The 19,207-nt window shown below is 45.3% G+C and overlaps 1 protein-coding gene across 2 annotated transcripts; it reads right to left on the bottom strand.

Moving 5' to 3' along the window:
• Positions 1 to 336: 336 nt before the first annotated feature.
• On the bottom strand, positions 337 to 17,554 carry ZNF202 (zinc finger protein 202). Of its 2 annotated transcripts, XM_040976784.1 has the most exons (8): positions 16,924 to 17,554; positions 16,623 to 16,730; positions 7,046 to 7,544; positions 6,206 to 6,413; positions 5,723 to 5,811; positions 3,827 to 3,956; positions 3,132 to 3,254; positions 337 to 2,623 (listed from the first exon to the last, which is right to left on the bottom strand). In XM_040976784.1, exons 3-8 carry the CDS (start codon positions 7,445 to 7,447, stop codon positions 1,641 to 1,643), a joined length of 1,935 nt encoding a protein of 644 aa, XP_040832718.1. In that variant the 5' UTR covers positions 7,448 to 7,544; positions 16,623 to 16,730; positions 16,924 to 17,554; the 3' UTR covers positions 337 to 1,640. The 2 variants fall into 2 exon arrangements, with proteins under 2 accessions (XP_040832718.1, XP_040832717.1); XM_040976783.1 differs by having other exon boundaries at positions 16,623 to 17,554.
• Between the last annotated feature and the right edge of the window lie 1,653 nt (positions 17,555 to 19,207).

Genomic DNA, 19,207 nt, shown 5'->3' with positions numbered 1-19,207 from the left:
TCCAGGGTCTCATTTAATTCATGTTACTTTTATTTCTTACCTTTGTTTTTCTGGGGCCATGGTGGATTGGTAGCAAAATTAACCAGTCCATCAAAATAGCATTACTGACCCAAATGAGAATTTACTTGCTGAGCTGACAGTGTTGGGGACGTAGCAAGCCTGTTCATTTTCCTCTGGTGTACGCTGGCAAAAAATGAGTTGTGAAATGGAATAAACCAGGCACACAGGACTCTCCCTTCTCATGCTTTAATCCCATACCCTGTGCTCCATTTCTGGAGGACATGTCCCGGTCCTTGCCACTCCCATAATCAGAACAGTGAGGTTCATAATCTTTAAGCCTCATCTCTGTGAAGTTTTTTTTTTTTTTTTTTTTTTTTTTCCGGCAACAGCGATCCTTGGGCCATCGTGATACTATAATTCAGTTCTTGGTTACATGAAAATGAAATCACATAAGGAAAAGCAAATGACAAAACTACATGAAAGCCATTTACTACTGGTAAATTCCTCAGGGTCCTAGGTGCTGGGGCTCATGGATTTTCCTGGCACTGGAGAACTGAAGCAGGAATGGAGAGAACTGGGTGCCAGAAGAGTCTTGATGATTTTGGCCAGCAGCAACCACTTTTTGCTTGTTTTGCTATAGTTTGGTTTCAGTTTTCTTTGTGTCAGTGATGTCATCTCCTCAATGATCCTAGAATATAGTGCCTTCAAAATCTGATACTGTCACCCACTCTCATGCAACCCATAAGTAGGTGGTGAAAAGAGGTGGGCAGGCTTGTATACATGTGGGAATGTAAATGATTTCACTATGATTTCATTACGCTTTACGGAATCCCTCAGCATTCAAACACTACATCTGTCTTGCAGAAGGGCGAGAAACAAAACCAAGAGACTGGCTGAACAGTAGGAAGGTTAACGGCATGAGTACTAAGACTTAGAAAAAAAAAATCCCACAAGGGAAGAGGCATCTATCTAGGCCCTCCTCTTTAGCAGTGTCTGGCACCTGTTTCATTTTGACAGTGGGGAAGGCAGCAGCTGAACAAGGTCCCTGTTAAGCAGCTTTGGAGTTTTTGCCCACTGATCACTTCTCCCATTTCCCCTCAGCGTCAAAGGAAAGTGCATGGTGAAGGAGTGAATCAGACAGGGATAGATTTATACAATTACCCTCAAGAGGCAAAGGTTATCAGGATGCAAATCTCCTGTCTTGAGTTCAGGCCTGTGTGCTTTCAGGTTTGAGCCCAGTAAGGACAGAATCCTTCAGACTGGACTGATCCCTTACCAAATCCTAACGGATTGTCCTTGGCCACTTTAAACTTGAGGCTGTCAAGCAGTCTTTAGCATGTTTATCAGGATAGTTTTTGGAAAAGAGTAACTGCAACCTCTGAAGTATTCTAGTTCTCCTACTTCAACCCATGCGGTAGCAGTAGGTACACTTCAGTCAAGAAGAAACCTCAACTCCTCAAGGCAAAGAAGCAGGGTGAGAGCTTCTGACCACGACTTGCATGGAGTGCTGGGAAGAGGCAACATAAGGACTGGGCCACCAGGGGTGACTCCCACGCAAAGGCCTTCTTGGCTGACCAGAGGGCTTCTCTTATCCCATCCTTGGGTAATTGCTGAATGCAGAGCTCCTCTCTGAGACTATGCTAGGAGGTCTTTTCTGAGTGGGTCCTCTGATGCCTGATTAAGTGATATCCTCGGCTGAAGCTTTTCCCACAGGTAGGGCATGTGAATGGCTTCTCCCCGGTGTGTGTTCGCTGATGCCGGACAAGATGGTCCCTCCGGCTGAAGCTTTTCCCACACTCATTGCACCGGCAAGGCCTCACTGCGGCATGGCCTCGCAGGTGTTTGGCAAATGCTGCACTGTGGTTGAAGCAGCGCCCACACTCGCTGCACAGGTATAGCTCCTCGGCGGCATGTGTCTTCCGGTGTGCCAGATAGCGCCTGTGGTCGCTGAAGTCCTCTCCACACTCTCCACACAAGTAGGGCTTGCCCCCAAGGTGGATTCTTTGGTGTGTTGTTAGCACAGATTTCTGGCTGAAGCTTTTGCCACAAATATTACAGAAAAAGGGTTTTTCTCCTGTATGCGTCCTTTGATGCCTGACCAGGTCTGAAGTCCAGCGGAAATGTTTTCCACAATCATTGCATCTGTATGGTTTCTCAACAGGTGGAGCTCTCTCAGCCTGAATCACAGGCGGTGCTCCATCTGGATTTTTTCGGTTTTGGGGATATTTATAAGGAGTGCTCATTTTGTGAACCTTCTGGTGCCTGGCAAGGTGTGAGCTTCGTGTGTAACTTTTCCCACACTCCATGCAGGTGTACGGTTTCTCTCCTGTATGAGTCCTCAGGTGCCTCACCAGGTGGGAATTACAGGTGAAGCTCTTTCCACAAACAGGACAGTCATGATGTCTGCCTAGCAGGGGGTGGATGGGGACAGTTTCTGGAATAGTTATGAAATTATTAACTTGAGAAACATTTGTGCTAAATCTTTCATTAAGTCTTCCTGGATGATCTTCAAAGACCACCTCCCAATCTGGAGTCTGGTGAATTTCTGGATCTTCCAAAGTAGATGTGTGCATATCCTCCAAACTCAGGTCTTCTTGTTCTTCTTCATCTTCACTCCTATCTCCTACACAAGGGATGAGAGGAGAAAAGGGGAAATTATAGTGACAACAATACCTTCAACCTAAGAGGGTATTTTCTATCAGGGTCTGCAGAGATCAATTCTGTATGGAGAACAGCCACTAGTTCATACAGGCAGAGGCTGGGAAAGAAGAGAATAACCCATTGGCAGACAGTTTTCTATACATGGTTTCAAAAATCTTTATAATGGGGCAGTGTCATTATCCTCATTGTACAAATGCAGAGACCGAGATCCCAGTGCTTAAATGAGCTATGTGGTAAATGGTACAGGTGTGATTCCAGAAGCTTACCTATTTTATTTTTCTTCTCCCATTTTGGACTCCAAAGCCCTCTAACAAATCAAAGGAGGGGAGTCAAGAAGAGGAAAACAACAGAAGAACTGGCGAGCAGAGGGAGTGGGCAGTAATGGCTGATGTTAGGAGAAGCAAGGGGAAGGGACCTTAGCAGGTGAAGCACTGATTTGAGGAGGGGCCAGCTCAGGGTGGGTTTCTCACCTGTGTAAATGAAACTCAAGATTTCTGGCTCTTCTAGCTCGTGAGGAGGCTCTGCGACATCTGGGACCTGTGGCTCTTCCTCGATCTCCTGGGGGATCTCCTCTAGTCTGGGGATTGGAAACGCTGTTCAAGAGAGGGAGGGCAGGGCATCACGATGGGCTCAGCAACTCTCTGTGCTAAGAGCTGGCCTGTTCTCTTTGGTGGATTGCGAGCACATACTTATTTAAGTCAGTTGATGACTGTTTTGCTCTCTTTAACATTTGTACCTTTAACTCGGCCATCTGTTGCCCTCCTTGTGCTTTTTACCTGCATCACTGTAAACCTCATCCTCTTTTTCCATATTCATGAAAACAATTATCTTCCTAACTGCTTGTTTTGAAGTTTAAATGCTTACAGCGTCTACGGCCATACCACCCTGAACACGCCTGATCTCGTCTGACATTTAAATGCTTACATCAAACATTTCTATATTAGAGCTAAAACATTACAGCATAATTTTCTTACTAGAGGTTTCTGAGCATTGTTCTCTTACTCTCAACTTGGAAGGACACCACCTAGCCCTTACATAGTCAACGATTTCTTTAATTGCATTGGTGGGGAAGCGTTAATAGCAGATCAGAACACATAACCTAAGATGTGAGATCAGTCCTCCCATTTCCAACAGCTCAGCTATATAAAGGCTTGAAATTACTTACACAAAGAGACTACTATTCCACAGTCTTCTTCCAAGACGTATTCTCCATAGAACTCTTTCTGTGTTGGATCCAGATCGCTCCACTGGTCTTGGGAGAAGCAAACAGCCACATCCTTGAAAGTCACCAGGCCCTGAAACAGCACAAGGATTCAATCAGAATGTGACACTCTGGAGGGAGCCTCCGAATTTCCTCCTGGAACAAGTTCACAGGCACAGGCAGCATCCACCCAGGAGACCAAACTGCAACGGCTCCAGAGGCGTCCTCTGTCTACTGGCTTGGGGGAAGCACTGGCCACACCTTGACCACCCCTAGTCAACTGCTGTCCCTCTGGGCTGGTATGTATTTTTCTTCACGTTTAAAATTCAAAACAGTTCTTTAAAACTCATCATGAAATTCCTTATTTGATGTCTTAATACCATCTTTATATTTATTTTTAATTTTTGTTGGAAAGGCAGATTTATAGAGGAGGAGAGACAGAGAGGAAGATCTTCCGTCCAATGATTCACTCCCAGGTGAGCCCAACGGCTGATACTATGCCCATCCGAAGCCAGGAGATTCCTCTGGGTCTCCCACATGGGTGCAGCGTCCCAAGGCTTTGGGCTGTCCTTGACTGCTTTCCCAGGCCACAAGCAGGGAAAGTGGATGGGAAGTGGGGTAGCTGGGACATGAACTGGCATCCATTTGGATCCTGGCAGATGCAAGGTGAGAACTTTAGCCCGTAGGTTACTGCACTGGGCTCCATATCTGTATTTGTAAAAATTCATTTCTGTGAAATTATTCTTAACTGACCCTATTTATTTACAGTCAATGCCAAGTAGGACTTTTGTTTCTAGCCAGACTATAATCTGACCCTACAGATAAACTTGGTTGCTTCAATTTCTAGCCACATAGCTTAGTTTCAGGGCTCTGACCCTTGGTAGTGGGACAGTCTTTGGCCAAAAAACTTATTAAAAAAGAAAAACAAAAAAACAAACCAACCCTGTCACTCATCAACTTCAATGCTATATTACAGAAGTTGTTGTGTTGTGTCAAGTTAAGCTGCTCATTGTAACAACAACATCCTGTATCAAAGTACAGGTTCAAATCCTGACTGCACTGCCTTTTTTTTTTTTTTTTTAAAGATTTATATGTTTTTATCTGAGAGACAGTTTTTATAGAGAGAAAAGGAGAAACAAAGACACACAGAGAGAGACCTCTTCCACTGGTTCACTCTCCAAATGGCCACAGTATCCAGAGCTGAGACAGGAGCTTCTTCCGGATCTCTTATGTGGGTGTGGGGTTCCAAAGCTTGTGTCACTCTCCACTGTTTTCCCAAATCATAAGCAAGGAGCTGGATCAGGAATATAGCAGCTGGGACTCAAACTGGCACCTGCATGATATGGTTGGTGCTGCAGTCTGAGGGCTGGCCTGCTTCTGACCCCAGCTGCTCTGCTTCTAATCCTGCTGATGCTGCTGGGAAAGCAACAGAAGAAGTCTAAGTACTTGGGTCACCATCAACCATGTGGGAAACTCAGTTTCTGGTTCCTGGCTTCAGCTTGGTCCAGCCCTAGCCGTCATAGCCATTTGGGGAGTAAATCACTGGATAAAAACTCTCTCTTCCTCTCTTTCAATCTGCTTTCCAAATAAGTAAATGAATAAATCTAAAACAAAAACAGTTGTACTGTAGTGCCACAAAATAATCCCATTTTGCTAGTCCCTCTGGTCAACGGAATCAAGAGGCTATGGAGCCTGTAGACAATTGGTAGTGTTACGATTTACCTTATAATCTCTTCTCCTCCTGAGAACTTACACTTGCCAAAGGGCAAGGTGAATTTGTGTCCAGCCTGACCTGCTTAACAGATTACCGACATCGACAGGCTCTTCAAACAGACTCTGTGATGCACAATCGGGGCGCACCTGCGACAGAGCAGTGAGGAGGGCAACCATCTCAGGCTCTCCAGAGGTCCCCTCAGCAGGCAGCTCTGGGTCCTGGGGTACTGGGACTTCTAACAGAGACAAAAAAAAAAAAAAAAAAAAAAAAAAAAAAAGGGCAGATATCAGTAACACTGCTTAACAGTGACTGACAGAAAGTTGAGCATCCCCCATCATCTCTGGCAGGAATGTGGTCCTAATGTCCCTGCTACAACAATCAAGAAACTGTTCAAAGGACAGCTTTGCAATTCTAGCAGTAGGAAGACGAGCAGAACATCAACAGAATAACCGAGAATGCTGCTAGGTTTGGCTCCATTTATAGGGAACGCTGGTGGGAAGTGTCTCAACAAGAGTGTGGATTTTCTGAGTCCTTCCAACCTCAATCTACTTTCTCCTTGGTAGAGGAGGAACCTCTCCACCTCCCCCACAACTCACTAGGCCACATCCCGTTTGGCTGGGGTTTCTCACCAATCTCAGGAGGCCGCAGCTCCTCTTCGCTGCCTGCGCTCTGCTCCTCTGCTGCCTCTTGCTCCAGGCTGTGTGTGGTTTCCTCCTGGGATTGCTCGGACGTTGAGGTCTGTATAGGATCCTGCAGCTCCCTGGGGGCCCCGGGCACTGGCCCTAGATGTACAGTCTCCTCTGAGAGGACTTCCTGGCCGTGAACATGGACGGTCACCTGGGAATAATTTCAACTTCCAGTCACCGTACAGTCAGGAGAAACTTCTTGGTTGTCATCAAGGCTTCATTTAGCAGTTTTTTAGAGGAAAGCTTTCCTGGAGGGACCTGGATGGGGAGGCCTATGAAGGGTAGCTGAAGGGTCTCCTCCCCTCCCTAGGGCAAGGTAGAGGACACTCACCCTTCCCTTCACCCTGTCTCCAGGAGTCAGGGCTTGGAGGTACCCATCCCACCCACATCCAGGTACACCACCACCTGCAGCTCCCCCTGCTGTCCACTGTCCTGGCTGATTGCTCTGGAAGTAGGGCTGGGACTGGGTATCTAAAAGAGCTTTGGAGGAAGCCACAAAATTCTTTTCCCTTGGAAATGAAAAGCTCACCATCCATAGGGAACACCAGGGCCATGACTTAGGAGGATGATGCCCCCTCAGATGCTCCCTTGGCAGGTGTTTTAAACCCAGAAAGTCACACTCATACACACACATCCCCCTGCCATGAGCACCCTGAATGTGATAGCACACCCAAGGTTGAGGTGATTAGATCCAAGGGGTAAGCTACAGGGGACCCTGGCAATCCGGCATTCCTGTAACGAGTCCCCCTCCACATCACACAGATCAGGACTCCCCCTCCTCACCCACCGCCTTGGTCTCCTGGGCTGTTTCTGCAAACCCTCCACCAGCGTCACCGCCTCCTCGCCACTCTCAGGCCGCTGGCCCCGCACCCAGCTCTGCAGTTCTCCAGGCAGGACGGTAAGGAACTGCTCTAGCACGAGCAGCTCCAGGATCTGCTCCTTCGTCCGCCTCTCTGGCCTCAGCCACTGGTGACAAAGTTCTCGGAGTCGGATGAGCGCTTCTCGAGGGCTTGACGCTTCCTGGTAGCGGAAGCGTCGGAAGTTCTGGTGAGAGGTCTCCAGCACAGGGTCGTCCCTCTGCAAGACAGACTCTGGCCGACAGGTGAAATCATCTTCCAGCTTCACGGTGAAAATTCCCTCTTCTTCCCAAAGCCCCTGATCCTCTGGCTCCAAGGCTGTGGCCATTTCCTGGCTCTGTGGTGGTCTCACACCACCTAGCACTCACACAGCCATTGCCCACAAGTCTTGGCCTGGACACCTCAAGGAGTTTCTCCCATTGGACCTGGATGGAGAAATAAAGACAGCAGAGTTAAGCATAAAATGATAAGCACGGGGAACAGTTTGTTTAGTCACAATCTTCTACACACAATTCTTTCCTTTGATCTCCACACTCCCGTGCTGTCAATAGCTCTAGTGGGCACAGGACCCTGCGTAACTAAAGGTAATATCCTCTATCTTTCCTAGACCATATTCACAGCTCATAGCTGCCTTGTTCTTTCTACTTTGTTCATGGATGCTGCCAATTTTCCCTCCTATGTCTCTAAATCTGCTCTTCTTCCTTCCTAGCAGCTAGACACTCATCACCTCTGCCTTGGCCTCTTGCTGGGACTGCTTACACCAGGGTCCCTGCAGCATTCAAATTCCTAGCAGCAAGGAAGCTCAGAATCACCTGCTACTGCTGACTAGTGTATTCTGTACACACCTGCCTACTTAGATCTGTACCACTACGCACGATGGTACTCCAAAACGTGTGAAGAAAGGAGAGTAAAAGATAACTTTATTTGGGTGCAAAGTTTTGAAATCGACACATAAAAGGGACCTTTAAGAAGCTCGTGAAAAATGTACGTCATGACACAAGTGTGTATTGATTTCAAAATATTTTTGCCCCCAAATAAATTATTTTTAAGAATTGTTTCCCATGAACATTTTGAAGAACATTCATACATTCTGAGATGACACAGGCCTGTCACAGATGGGGAAGGCTTTATGGAAATACATTATTAATATACAATATTAACTTGGGAAAGATGAGAACTCAGAGATTTGAAGGGAGGATTATAATAGTGTGTATTACACAAGAAGCTGGCACCTAGAAACCCTAAAAACCAACCTTTTTCTTGTTAAGACATCTTTAATTAATCTTTAATATTGAATTTAATTTTTAAATTCAAAATTCATGATTCTTACTTACAAATGCACTTTTTGCGGAATCTTATCTTGGCTGAGATCATCCCTACCGACAAACAACTTTGCATCACTGGATTCACTTGATTCTTCTTCAATGCTTAAAGCTCCTGAAGCTAATCCTAACACCTACCCCTCTGAAGCGCTTTTTCCCTCTTCCTTCCTGCACACTGCTTCAGTGTGTGCCCTCACCATCTCTTTGGAACCTCTGCCATGACCTCCTGACTGAGTTCCCATTAGCACTCAGTTATAAGCAGTCCAACAGAATTAGCAGAGGAGCTTCTGCAAAAGGCCACAATATCACACATCGTTCTTTTCAACATTCTGATTCATTCCAGACAGCTGCCTCATAAGAAAAGGTGACACGAAGGTCCTAAGGTGCACCCACATTTGAGAAATATTGAGGAAGGTACAGGTTAGGTCTGAATCCTGGTTCTTCCATATACCTGGCATAGGACATAGGTGGAACCATGGTCATTTTCTTATTCTCTTTATGCAAGTTTGTCCGTTCATGAAACATATACTTGCGGCATTCATTCAACAGGTGCAGAATTAAATGCATTAATATTTTGAATGTTTAGAAGACTAATACACTTCACTATTAATCATCATCTAAGTTACAGCTCTAAGTACATTGCTCATGTTTAAAAACTAACTTCTTAACATTAGTTAAGACCCATTCTGAAATCTTGGACATTGAATAGCCAAGCTGTTTTTCAAGGCCAATGCTGGACTCTTTCTCTATCACCTACCTGTAACGAATACACCAATCCATCTAAAACAGGATGCCTTTTCATGCTTTCTTGAAGCCTGCCCTTTCTGCACAGAATATTCCCCTACTCCTCCTGTTCCTAGTTTTCCCCATCAACTTCTCCTTTATTCCCACGTTTTACAGTTCTCACCTGGACTACAACTGTCTCCAAATACAAGTTCCCTGTCCCCAGCTTTGATCTTTTCAATGTACTATTAAGAGTACTGCCTGAAGGAGCTCTTGCCAAACCTAGTTACTCCAACAATTCTATGTCTTTCAGGTGAATACAAACTTCAAAGTACTATGTACTAGGCTGACGTTCATTTTGTTGTGCCCTCTGCTCTCCTGTCCAATCTTTTCTCTCATACACATCGAAGTCCTGTGACAGCTTTCTAATATGCTCTACCTTCTCTTTAGAACTGCTTAAAGTTTATTTTCAAGGCATGACTCAGGCTTCATGGTCTTCTGAGGTTTTCTTGGGTTTCATTCCCCTACTCCAAACATTTAGAAATCTCTTATCTTCCTCAATGGCCATCTGGGCACATCTTGATCATGGTAATTGCTATATTACACACTCACTGTTTATTTTTCCTGCAACAAGTGAGGACTGTTTGTTACTCTCCAGTATCTACACTGCAGTGTATAATCCGTTAGTCTCCACTTATCTGTGGTTAATTTTTCATGGTTTTAATTGTTTACCAACCAAGATTCAAAAATATTACAAAGAACACAGCCGAAATAAATACTTCTTAAGTTTTAACTTAGGTGCTATTCTAACAAGTGTGGTAAAACCTTGCACCCTTGCTTTCCACTCTGCCAGCATGTCAATCATCCCTTGTCCAGTGTAGTCAAATTACCCACACTACTTGCCTATTAGCCACCTGGTAACCATCTCTACTATCAGATTATCTTACTGTCATGATAGGCATTGTGTTCAAATAACCCTTATTTTATTTAATAATGGTCCCAAAAAGAAACGCTGGTGCAATGTTAAAAGAGAAGCCAAAAAAAAGTTTCCTTAAGCTATAATGTGGAAATTCTTGACTTAATAAGAAAAGAAGTTTGCATGCTGAGGTTGTTCAGAGCTACATCTGTAAAACTGTGAAGGAAAAAGACAGTTGTGAAAATTTGGCGGCCACATCTCAAACTGCCAAAGTTGTGGCTACAATCTGTTAAGTGCTTAAATGAAAGGCATTAAATTTGGAAGTGGAAGACAATAGCAGAAAAATGATGGCAATATGTTGCACCCAAATGCAGTGAGATGAAGTTTCAGTACTCTTCCTAATTTCAGGAATCTACTGCGAGTCTTGAGACATACTTTTCATGGATAACATAGGACTACTATGCATTTGAAATGAATACACTTTTATCTTAGAAGCTTTCTTCCTACTTTAATATATATATGGAACCCATCTTTTCCTGTCTTATGCTTTTTCTTTTATTCTTCACCAAGTTTTATTAATTCTGTCTAAAGAAAATGTCCAAATTCATCCATTTCTTTATCTGCATTGTCATTCTTCTGGTTGAGCCACCATGATGCAGCAGAAGGTAATAACAGAATCTATTAAAAATGACCATATCCTCTGTGCCTCTGTAGCATGTCTATGGTGACTAGACAATTAAATTGCATGATGGGTCTTCACACCAGTGCACACATGTAGCTCCAAGGATCCTTCTCTTGTGCAGCTGCTTCAGCTTCACCATTATGGTTAGCAGCTCACTCTCAAAAGCTGCATTTCATCTTTGCTGCCCAGCATGGGCTCAGCCAATAACCACCTTATTTGTGACTGGTTCCCCTGAAATCATTTCATCATGTGCTTATTCCATTATCCTGTCATTTACAACACACTTCATCATAGTCTAAGTCTATTTTGGACAATTCTATACTTTTAACCAGGGTGTTAAACCTATGAAGGTGCTAAATCTATGAAGACATAGCAGATTTTCATGGAAAAGTAGCTCAATTCCATAACTTCCAAGCTCCCTAGTATATGAGTCTTAGTTCCTGAGTGAAGCACAGGTATTACAATCCTAGAAAACTTTCTTTGGTGTGACATCTCCTTGGCTCATGGTACAATCAACTTGTATTTATTCCTCAAGGTTTCATTTCTACTTCTGAAACCTATACATTATGGTTTAGTTTTTGGAACAGAGAGGGAGATGGCCAGGGCAGGAAGCTTACCCACATTAGCTTCACTCAACACTGTGAAGACTGAGTAGTGAGCTTTCTAAACATACAACATTTTCCAATGGCTTTGTGGTAGCCTTAGGATAAAACTCAAAACTCCTTGCAACCTGATGTTCAAGGCCCAGCAAAACATGGTTTCTGAGGACTTCTTTTCGCTGTGACTACCACTTTTACTGAGGGTTACTGCTGGAGTGACTGACTTGTCACGATTTCTTTCCCACGCTCTAACCAAATTTGCTGATACTGTTTGTGCAGTCCCTTCACTTACTAACTTTTGTCATTCTTTGAACTTTAGTTTTCCTATAGTACCTTCCCTAATCATTCCAGATTATGCTCCCAAAGGAACTTGTACCTAGCCATATCAGAGCACGCACATGTAGCTATACTTTGTTATAGCAGTTGTTCATCTTGTTGTGTTTAATCTCACTGTACTGTGAGGTTCTGGGAAAGGACATGTTGCACCCAGATTGGAGTCTGGTACCCAACAGTACTCATTTGGTGAATGTAAAACACACTTTTATTTAAGCCTGTTTCTGAAAGGACAGATATCATATCATTTGCATTAACTTATTTATTCGTTTGCCCAGAAAACTGTGTGCTGGATAAATAAATAAATAAGAAAAGACATTAATTTTCACTGTGAGAAAAACAGAATACTCCTAGTGGTCCCCAAAGTGACAGAACCCAAAGTCATCACAAGAAATTTTTAAGTTTATCTAGGAATAACCCAAATGGAAGTCACACACAATTGAACATTTGAAAGAAAATCATGTTCCTTTGAGGATTTGAATCAATTTCAATATGCACAAAGACCAATGAAAAAAATATGTACAAAGACAAAATATTAAGTAACTTGAGGCAATTGCAATACTCATCATTTATCCAGACAAAGCTTTCCGACACTCTTCAACCCCAACTCCCACCCTGTAGGGAGAGGGAAATGCAGAATTGGTACACAGGGTCTTTAACAAAGAATCTATCATTTCAGAAGTTTGAGAAAAAAATTCAGCCAAGTGGACTAGAAACTTTCGTTCTTTTCAAGTAGCTCTGGAAAAAAGATACCATACTATGGATTCTACACCCTTTGCACTAACAGAAGGCTCTTGCTCTCAGTAGGCTTTGCTCATTACTTTAAAATAAATGCATTTTGTTAAACCTGTCATTTGCAAATCCTTACATAAGTTATAAACTAGATATTTGCTGCTCAATTTACATTTATTTTGGCAGCCAAGGAAGAGAAGATGAAGAAGGCACCAACGAAGAAAAAGAGAAGCAGTGGGAATGAAAGGGAAGAGGTAAGAGATGGAAAGGAATAGCACAGTAACACAGTGCAGAGCAAAGCTCGAGACTGGATACCAAAGATCTATGTCCCAACCCCAAATCATCAAGTAACTAGAGCAACTATGGGGATTCATGAGAGAACACACACAAGAGCTCTCACCTCAGGTAAAGCCTCATGCAGAGAATCATGATCATAACTGACTTCATTACCTGAGCCAAGAGTGCTTTCTGAATTAAAATGGGCTATGCACATACCAAATGTATATATATTAGTATTATAGACAGAACATGAACGTCCTATTCAAAAATTCATGGGATGTGCTATGCCACAAATCTGCTTTCCAATTTGTGGTCCTTGCTATTCTAATGTCTTTTTCAATGACTCTCCTTGAAAGGATTCCACAGTGAGTTTAAAAACTGAAAAACAAAATAAGACAGAATGTGAAACTAGGTCAGGAAAAACAAGCTTGGGCAGGTCCATGGCCTAGGGGACTGAGTGGGAGGGTGTTTCGGATCTGTGGTGTAGGGCTGGGGAGGACATGGAGAAGCAACACCATTCTGTAATCCTTGGCCCACTGGCCTCTTCCTTACTTGTAGGCATCACTTTAACAGTGAAGGCCCTCAAAATTCCCCCGACACAAGCAAATCCACAAGTGATGAGAGAATATCTAGTTCTCCAACTTGAAACACTACTAACAGGGGTGATCTCTGTTGTTCCTAAATGACAGTGATTTACCTAAAGGAGAGATGATGATCTATTTACTGGCAAATAAGTATCTTTAGAAGAAAATAATGAATCAAATGATTATATCTAGCAGATATTTACACACCTTCCAGCTTGCATTCTTACTTTTATTTGAATGCAGATGATAACCTAGACATCTAAAGACCTTTCAACAGCTACTCTCACTATTTTTGGATACAAATTGAGAAATAAAACCTGTTAACTGTCTTGTCTTTTTCCATGCTACCACTCTTTAGAGATGTTATCAATATAATCCTTCACTTGGGAAGATTCTGTTTTGTTATTGTTTTAATTGCCCTATGTCCAAATGTGCATCTAGGCTTTCTGGGTACTGGTTAGGGACTTCAACACTGGGTATGAATCCCTACTTTCATTTCCAACAACACTATATTATTAAAACAGGACTACTACAATGTACTTCACATACTTGTTTTAAGCAGTAGTACGTAACCTATAGGAATCTATTGGCATACAGACAGGCACAGGGAAGATGCTCAGTGTATTTTATTCTCTGTCTTTTCTCAAGCTATTTAAAACCCTTTTGGGAAGAAGGCAAGATTTAAATGATAAACAACTTTCTACCGTTATGCCACAAATGAAGTGCTAAAACCAGTTCTTACTTTAAAGGCAATAAGCTAAGATGGAACAAAGGCCTAAGAACACAGATGCAATGCGCCCGTAAGGACTGCCCTGCTCAATGCTTCTACTTACCAACAGCAAGTTCTCTCCTGTCCTAGTAACTGGTAGGAGGCAACGAGGCCAATTCAGTTAGTAAACCTAGGCGGTTCTATGAAAACTTCACCAGAAGGCAAGAGGAATAAGGGAGCACATCCCCTGACTTCCTGCCTGCTAACACACGAGGATGATTAGGTTGAACAATTTTAGGAATTATTCCTTTATACCCTTTGTTCTCCCTTTCATAAAACCCATATTTGAATAGGAAGGAGTGAAGTGGCTCAAGTCTTTACAACAGGTTTCGAAGAAACAATTAGGGGTAGACATGGGGGAAGATGGGAAGAAACAGAGATGCCCAGTAAGCAGTGGGGCTAAGGCAGCCTGTGGAGGTCCTGACATAGCCCTCTTCTTAAGGACTGTAGCCTCTGTGGTTAGCATCAAGGTCTAAAAACACAGGGGGAGAAAATGTAAACACAGAAATGCTAGAGAAAAATCCTAACAATCTATTTTTAAATAAAATATTTTTCTAGCCAGTCATCTCCTGCATTGCCTAGCAGGCAATGTTAGCAACAGACGGGCCAGCTTTCGGAGAGAAAGGACCTGCATGGACTCCTTGCTCCTCCACAAGAAGCAGATGCTACATAAACTCATCTGCACCACAGCGATGAGTCTTTCCTCAAGGCCCAGAGAAATCCCTTTGAAGAAAGTGACCAGCTTTTTAACAGTGTGAGGAAGGCTTTGAAATGAACAAGAACACCTGGCTACTCTGCTGAGTACTGGGTCGAGTAGGTATTAGCCAGGAGGGTGTGAGGGACTTACTCAGGAAGCCAAATACAGATTTTAACAGGAGAGAATTTGAATTTGAACTTGGCTACTATGATCATGCTGGATAATATTCTACACAAAGCTAGACTTTCTAAACTTATGGGGTATTATCCAGAAGTGGTTACTGACCTAAGAGTGAAGGTCAACTTACACACTTCAGCTTAAAACAAATCACAAGTGAAAATGAGGTAGGCAAACTAAGAGACATCAAACTTGACACCCACCCTTATGAGAGCAGCCCACTCTCACCTGGCAGTCACAATGACAACTAGGTATATTCAATTGCTACCAGGAACATGGTCAATGCCAATCACACAATTAGAATAATCATTTCACTAGAAACATACAAATGGAGTCTGACCTGAGGTACTGGATATGGGGAATCCAGAACAAGTCAACTCCAGTCATATCTCTTTATGGCTTTGAGATGCCATATCCAAGCAGCCACCTACTGCTTTGACAGTCTCCTCCAAGGTTCTGCCCAAGGCTCTCTTTGATGACAAATGATGTGACCCCTGCCTGCTAAACTACAGTAGTGTGAGGACAGCCAGCTTTTCCCACTACAGACTGTCATGATCCAAAAGTGCCATTTTTTACATGGGTGTTTAGTGTCTGTCTCCCTCACTGTGAGCCCTGCCCTTCAGAGGAAGGATTTCCTTATTTATTGTCATATTCCTCAGGCCTACCACTTGATGAAGCTCTTAGTAGAAAAGGAACTCAATACACTTTTTTTATGCCAACTTGGAATTAGAAGTACTGAAAAATCCAGAATCAGTGGATGCAAGGGACTTTGAGCAATAAATTGCTCATGGTGATAGGCAAAGGAGTATGGCTTTCTCATTCATTCCAGTCACTTGCGGGGAAGGCCAGGTGGTCTAGCTATAGTGTACTTTACTGTGACATGGCATGAAAAACTTCAAGAGGAAGAGGTTAGGGGCAGAGCTGATGCCATGACAAATACCCACTATATCGGATCTGAGGTGCTGGCCAGACACAGGTGAATCACAGACTGAGACCTTCAGAAATGTTAACAAGTAGTTAAGAAACAGCAGGGACTTCAGCAATACCAAGCATTTACAGCACGAACTCAGACATGGGATCATCTACGTGATCACAACCAAAGCTGCCTATCCAAACAATAAAGTCAAGGAGAAAAAGGTCACCATTATTTCATCTTAAATTTGATTTAAGATAATGCAGCATTGTTTTTTGTCCTGTTTTTTTTTTTTTTTTTAAATGTACTTGGTTTCACAAGCAAAAGAATGCAGACCTGCCTGGTTACATGCCCCACCAAAGACCAGATTACTAGGTCCCAGCATGAGCAGTGCTCACAGGTTGTTACGTCTCCAAGGGCTCCAGTGCACAAATGGCTGCAGATCTCAAAGCCAGAGATCTACCTGCAGCCTGAGACCGCTGGCCATGCAAGCCCTCCAGCCCCAGCCGAGGCTTGCTATCAAAGTCAAGCCATTTTCCATTGTGCTCATCAATGCTGGTTGGCTGTTTAACAAGCCCTTCAGGCACCAAAGTTAGGATGGCAAGTTTCAGAACCACCATCTAAGGCAAGGAAGTAATTTGGGGTTCAGAGAACGACTTTCAAAGTGTGGTCAAATGGAATGAATGGCTGGTAAGAGGGCAGCAAAACCAGAAACCATCCAGGGCCATTTCACATCAGCCAAATAAACTGGGAAAACTGTGTAAACCTGTCACTTACCTCATCGGTCTAGTCTGTAACGACCAGCAGTCCCTCACATTGTAGTAAACCTCACCGTGCCCTTGAAATGTCTACTGCAAGAGAGGATAGAGTGCGAAAGGGCTAGATCTGGAGGAGAAAGGGGGAGAGAGTATGAATCCCAGGTGTTTGGTGCTGGGAGGACACTTTCACTCCCCTCCCCAACCTGGCTCCCCCTCATGCCACGCAACAGCAGCAGAGAGGTCCCCAAGCCGGCGCAAACCCTAACTGCACACTCTCACGCACATCCCACCAACATGCCTCCCGTGGCTAGTCCCACAACCTTTCTGAAGTAGCTTTCTGGATCAGGGGCCATGGGGCAGCTTGGAAGAGAAGCTGGGAGGGAGGAGGGGCTCCACCAGCATTCTTGGTGGCTTCTGAATGTAGCTGTCACCTGCAGAGTGTGGACAGAGAAAACAGCAACAGTTCTAAGCCTAGCCTCTTAGGGGGAGCCCGAACTGCTCAGCGGGACCAAGGTGCTTTGAGAGGGGCTGGCTCTAAGGCACAGCCTCCATGGGGGGAGGGAAGGCCAGGCCAGACACCAACGTAGAAAGAAAGGATTACCATGGAGGCATTTTTGGATGGACACACCGCCTGTTTCGGAAAGCTAAAAATTGGGACTGACCCCCCCACCCCCCGGGGGGGCAATGCCGTCTGTCTCCAGCATCCAAACTAGCAAACTTTTAGTCAAGGCAGACAGGAGGGCCGAGTGCTGCTGCTGAGGGCTCCCAGCGGTGCTCGGTGGTGCCGACACTGGCTGTTAAGGGCCGGATTGCGAGTGGACACCCCAGCGACTGCCTCTTAGGAAAGGCTCGGGGTCTGCACAGGCTCACAGGTGATAAGATCACCGGCGAGGCGAGCAGCCAAGCTGCGCGCGCGGGCCTGCTTTAGGACAGGCTGGCGGGGAACCTGCCAGGGAAGGGCTCCCGGAGCCCCTCGGAGAGGCGGGGTGAGGACAGGCAGCAGCAAACCCAGGGGCCGTGACCACTCCCCTCCGCCCAGCCCGAGCCGGCGGTGGGCGCGGAAGCAGGAGGAGGTGCTTGCTAACTGCGCTGCTGCAGGCCCCGGAGGGGCGGAGGGCGGCGGCTGGGCAGCGAGGGACGCATCCCGGGAGGCGCCGGTTCGGACCTGCGCCAGCAGCAGGCAACCCCCAAGGCCGCCGGTCTCGAGTCCCTCGGCCCCCGGCAGCCTCCCGGTCCCCAGGACGGCCAGCGTTCCCCCCCCAAGGCTCCGGGGGGGCGGGGTCTCCGGGTCCTCCCCCGCCTCCCCGCCCGGCCCTGCCCGGTCCTCCCCGGCCCTGCCGGACCCTGTCCGGTCCGGCCCGGCCCCCCAACACTCACGGCTCCCGCAGCTCCGGCGGCTCCTCCCCTGCCCCGACTTCTCCCCCACCCACTCCCGGCCGGAACGGCGGCGCCGGATCCGAGCGGCGCGGGGCCTAGCGGGTCGGAACACGTGGGGCCTCGGTGCCCGGAACCGGAAGCGGCTGCCTGCCCCGCCTCCCGGCCGCGCTGGAGCCTGTCTAGGCTCTGGGAGGTTCGTTCCTCTGTGTGCTGGGCGTGGGTTGTGTCTCCCTCGTCTTCTGCAACGACTAGTAAATAGATGGATGCTGGGGCTTTTCTTTTACACTCTCGCTTTTTACAGTCCCATTTTTGGTCTTTAGTGTATTTGAGTTGGCTGCCTGTATGATTTTCTTCATTTAGATTTCACCCTTTACATCTTCCCGCAACATTACATCTTTTGGGGTTTGAAGGCTAGGTTTTGCATTCACCATAATTTACAGGACCCCGGCCAAATCTCAGTGCTTCTCTGCATTCTGGCCATCCTGTTACGTAGGCGTAATGAGACTGGCAGGTCTAAATGATTTCTCTTTCCTTGCCTTTCCTCTCTTCCTCTGCACCGGCCTTCTTCTCCACCCCTTTCCTATTTGCTTATTTAAAAGCGAGAGCTCTTCCATCCGTTGGTTCACTCTCCAAATGGCTGCAGTCCAGGTGGAAGCCAGAAGGAAGCAGCTGCTGCATCAGGGTCTCTCACGTGGATGCCAGAGCCCCAATCCTTAGGTCATCTTCTCTTGCTTTCTCGGGACAGTAAGCAGGGAGCAGGAATGGGAAGTGAGGCAGCCAGGGAATGGCACCAGTGCCCACATGGGATGTTGGTCTTGTAGTCCACTTTGGTGTAGTATGGCCACCTAAATGGTTTATTTCAAATAGAATTTATTGGTACACAATAGAAACTTAGCAGAATAGTAACTGTTTGATAGCTTTCCTTTGGAGTATGTGTGTTTATCTTTGCTCTCAGACTGTGTCCCAGTTTTTTGGAGGGGGCGGTCTGAGTCTGTGGCATTTCTGGCTATACCTGCATTTTCCTTCACTTTCTCATTCTACCTTTCACCCTGGATCCTGCCACTTTCCAGATGCCATGTGCCAGCGTTGTCTTCACACATCTTCATGAGACACATGGCTGTGATGTGTTTATTATTTTGGGAATTGAAGGTATTAGTCACTTTCAGAGGGAAAAGGTCTTAGATTCCTCCAGGAAAACAGAAACAGGGAGACATCAATAAAAACACA

The sequence above is a fragment of the Ochotona curzoniae genome, unplaced genomic scaffold (assembly GCF_017591425.1).
Source record: "Ochotona curzoniae isolate NIBS_2020 unplaced genomic scaffold, NIBS_Ocur_1.0 contig_2723, whole genome shotgun sequence".
In the NCBI taxonomy this organism is placed as follows: domain Eukaryota; kingdom Metazoa; phylum Chordata; class Mammalia; order Lagomorpha; family Ochotonidae; genus Ochotona; species Ochotona curzoniae.
Note: the sequence above shows the minus strand (reverse complement) of the source record. Positions and strands in the feature narration are given on the sequence as shown.

What these genes read in the sequence shown, in the direction of transcription:
- ZNF202 (XM_040976783.1), bottom strand. Translation starts at nt 7,447, where the DNA reads ATGGCCACAGCCTTGGAGCCAGAGGATCAGGGGCTTTGGGAAGAAGAG. An exon ending in CCAGGAGACCAAGGCGGTGG is followed by an intron (nt 6,414 to 7,045) that starts GTGAGGAGGGGG and finishes AATTATTCCCAG; the next exon opens with GTGACCGTCCATGTTCACGG. An exon ending in GCTGCGGCCTCCTGAGATTG is followed by an intron (nt 5,812 to 6,205) that starts GTGAGAAACCCC and finishes TGTCTCTGTTAG; the next exon opens with AAGTCCCAGTACCCCAGGAC.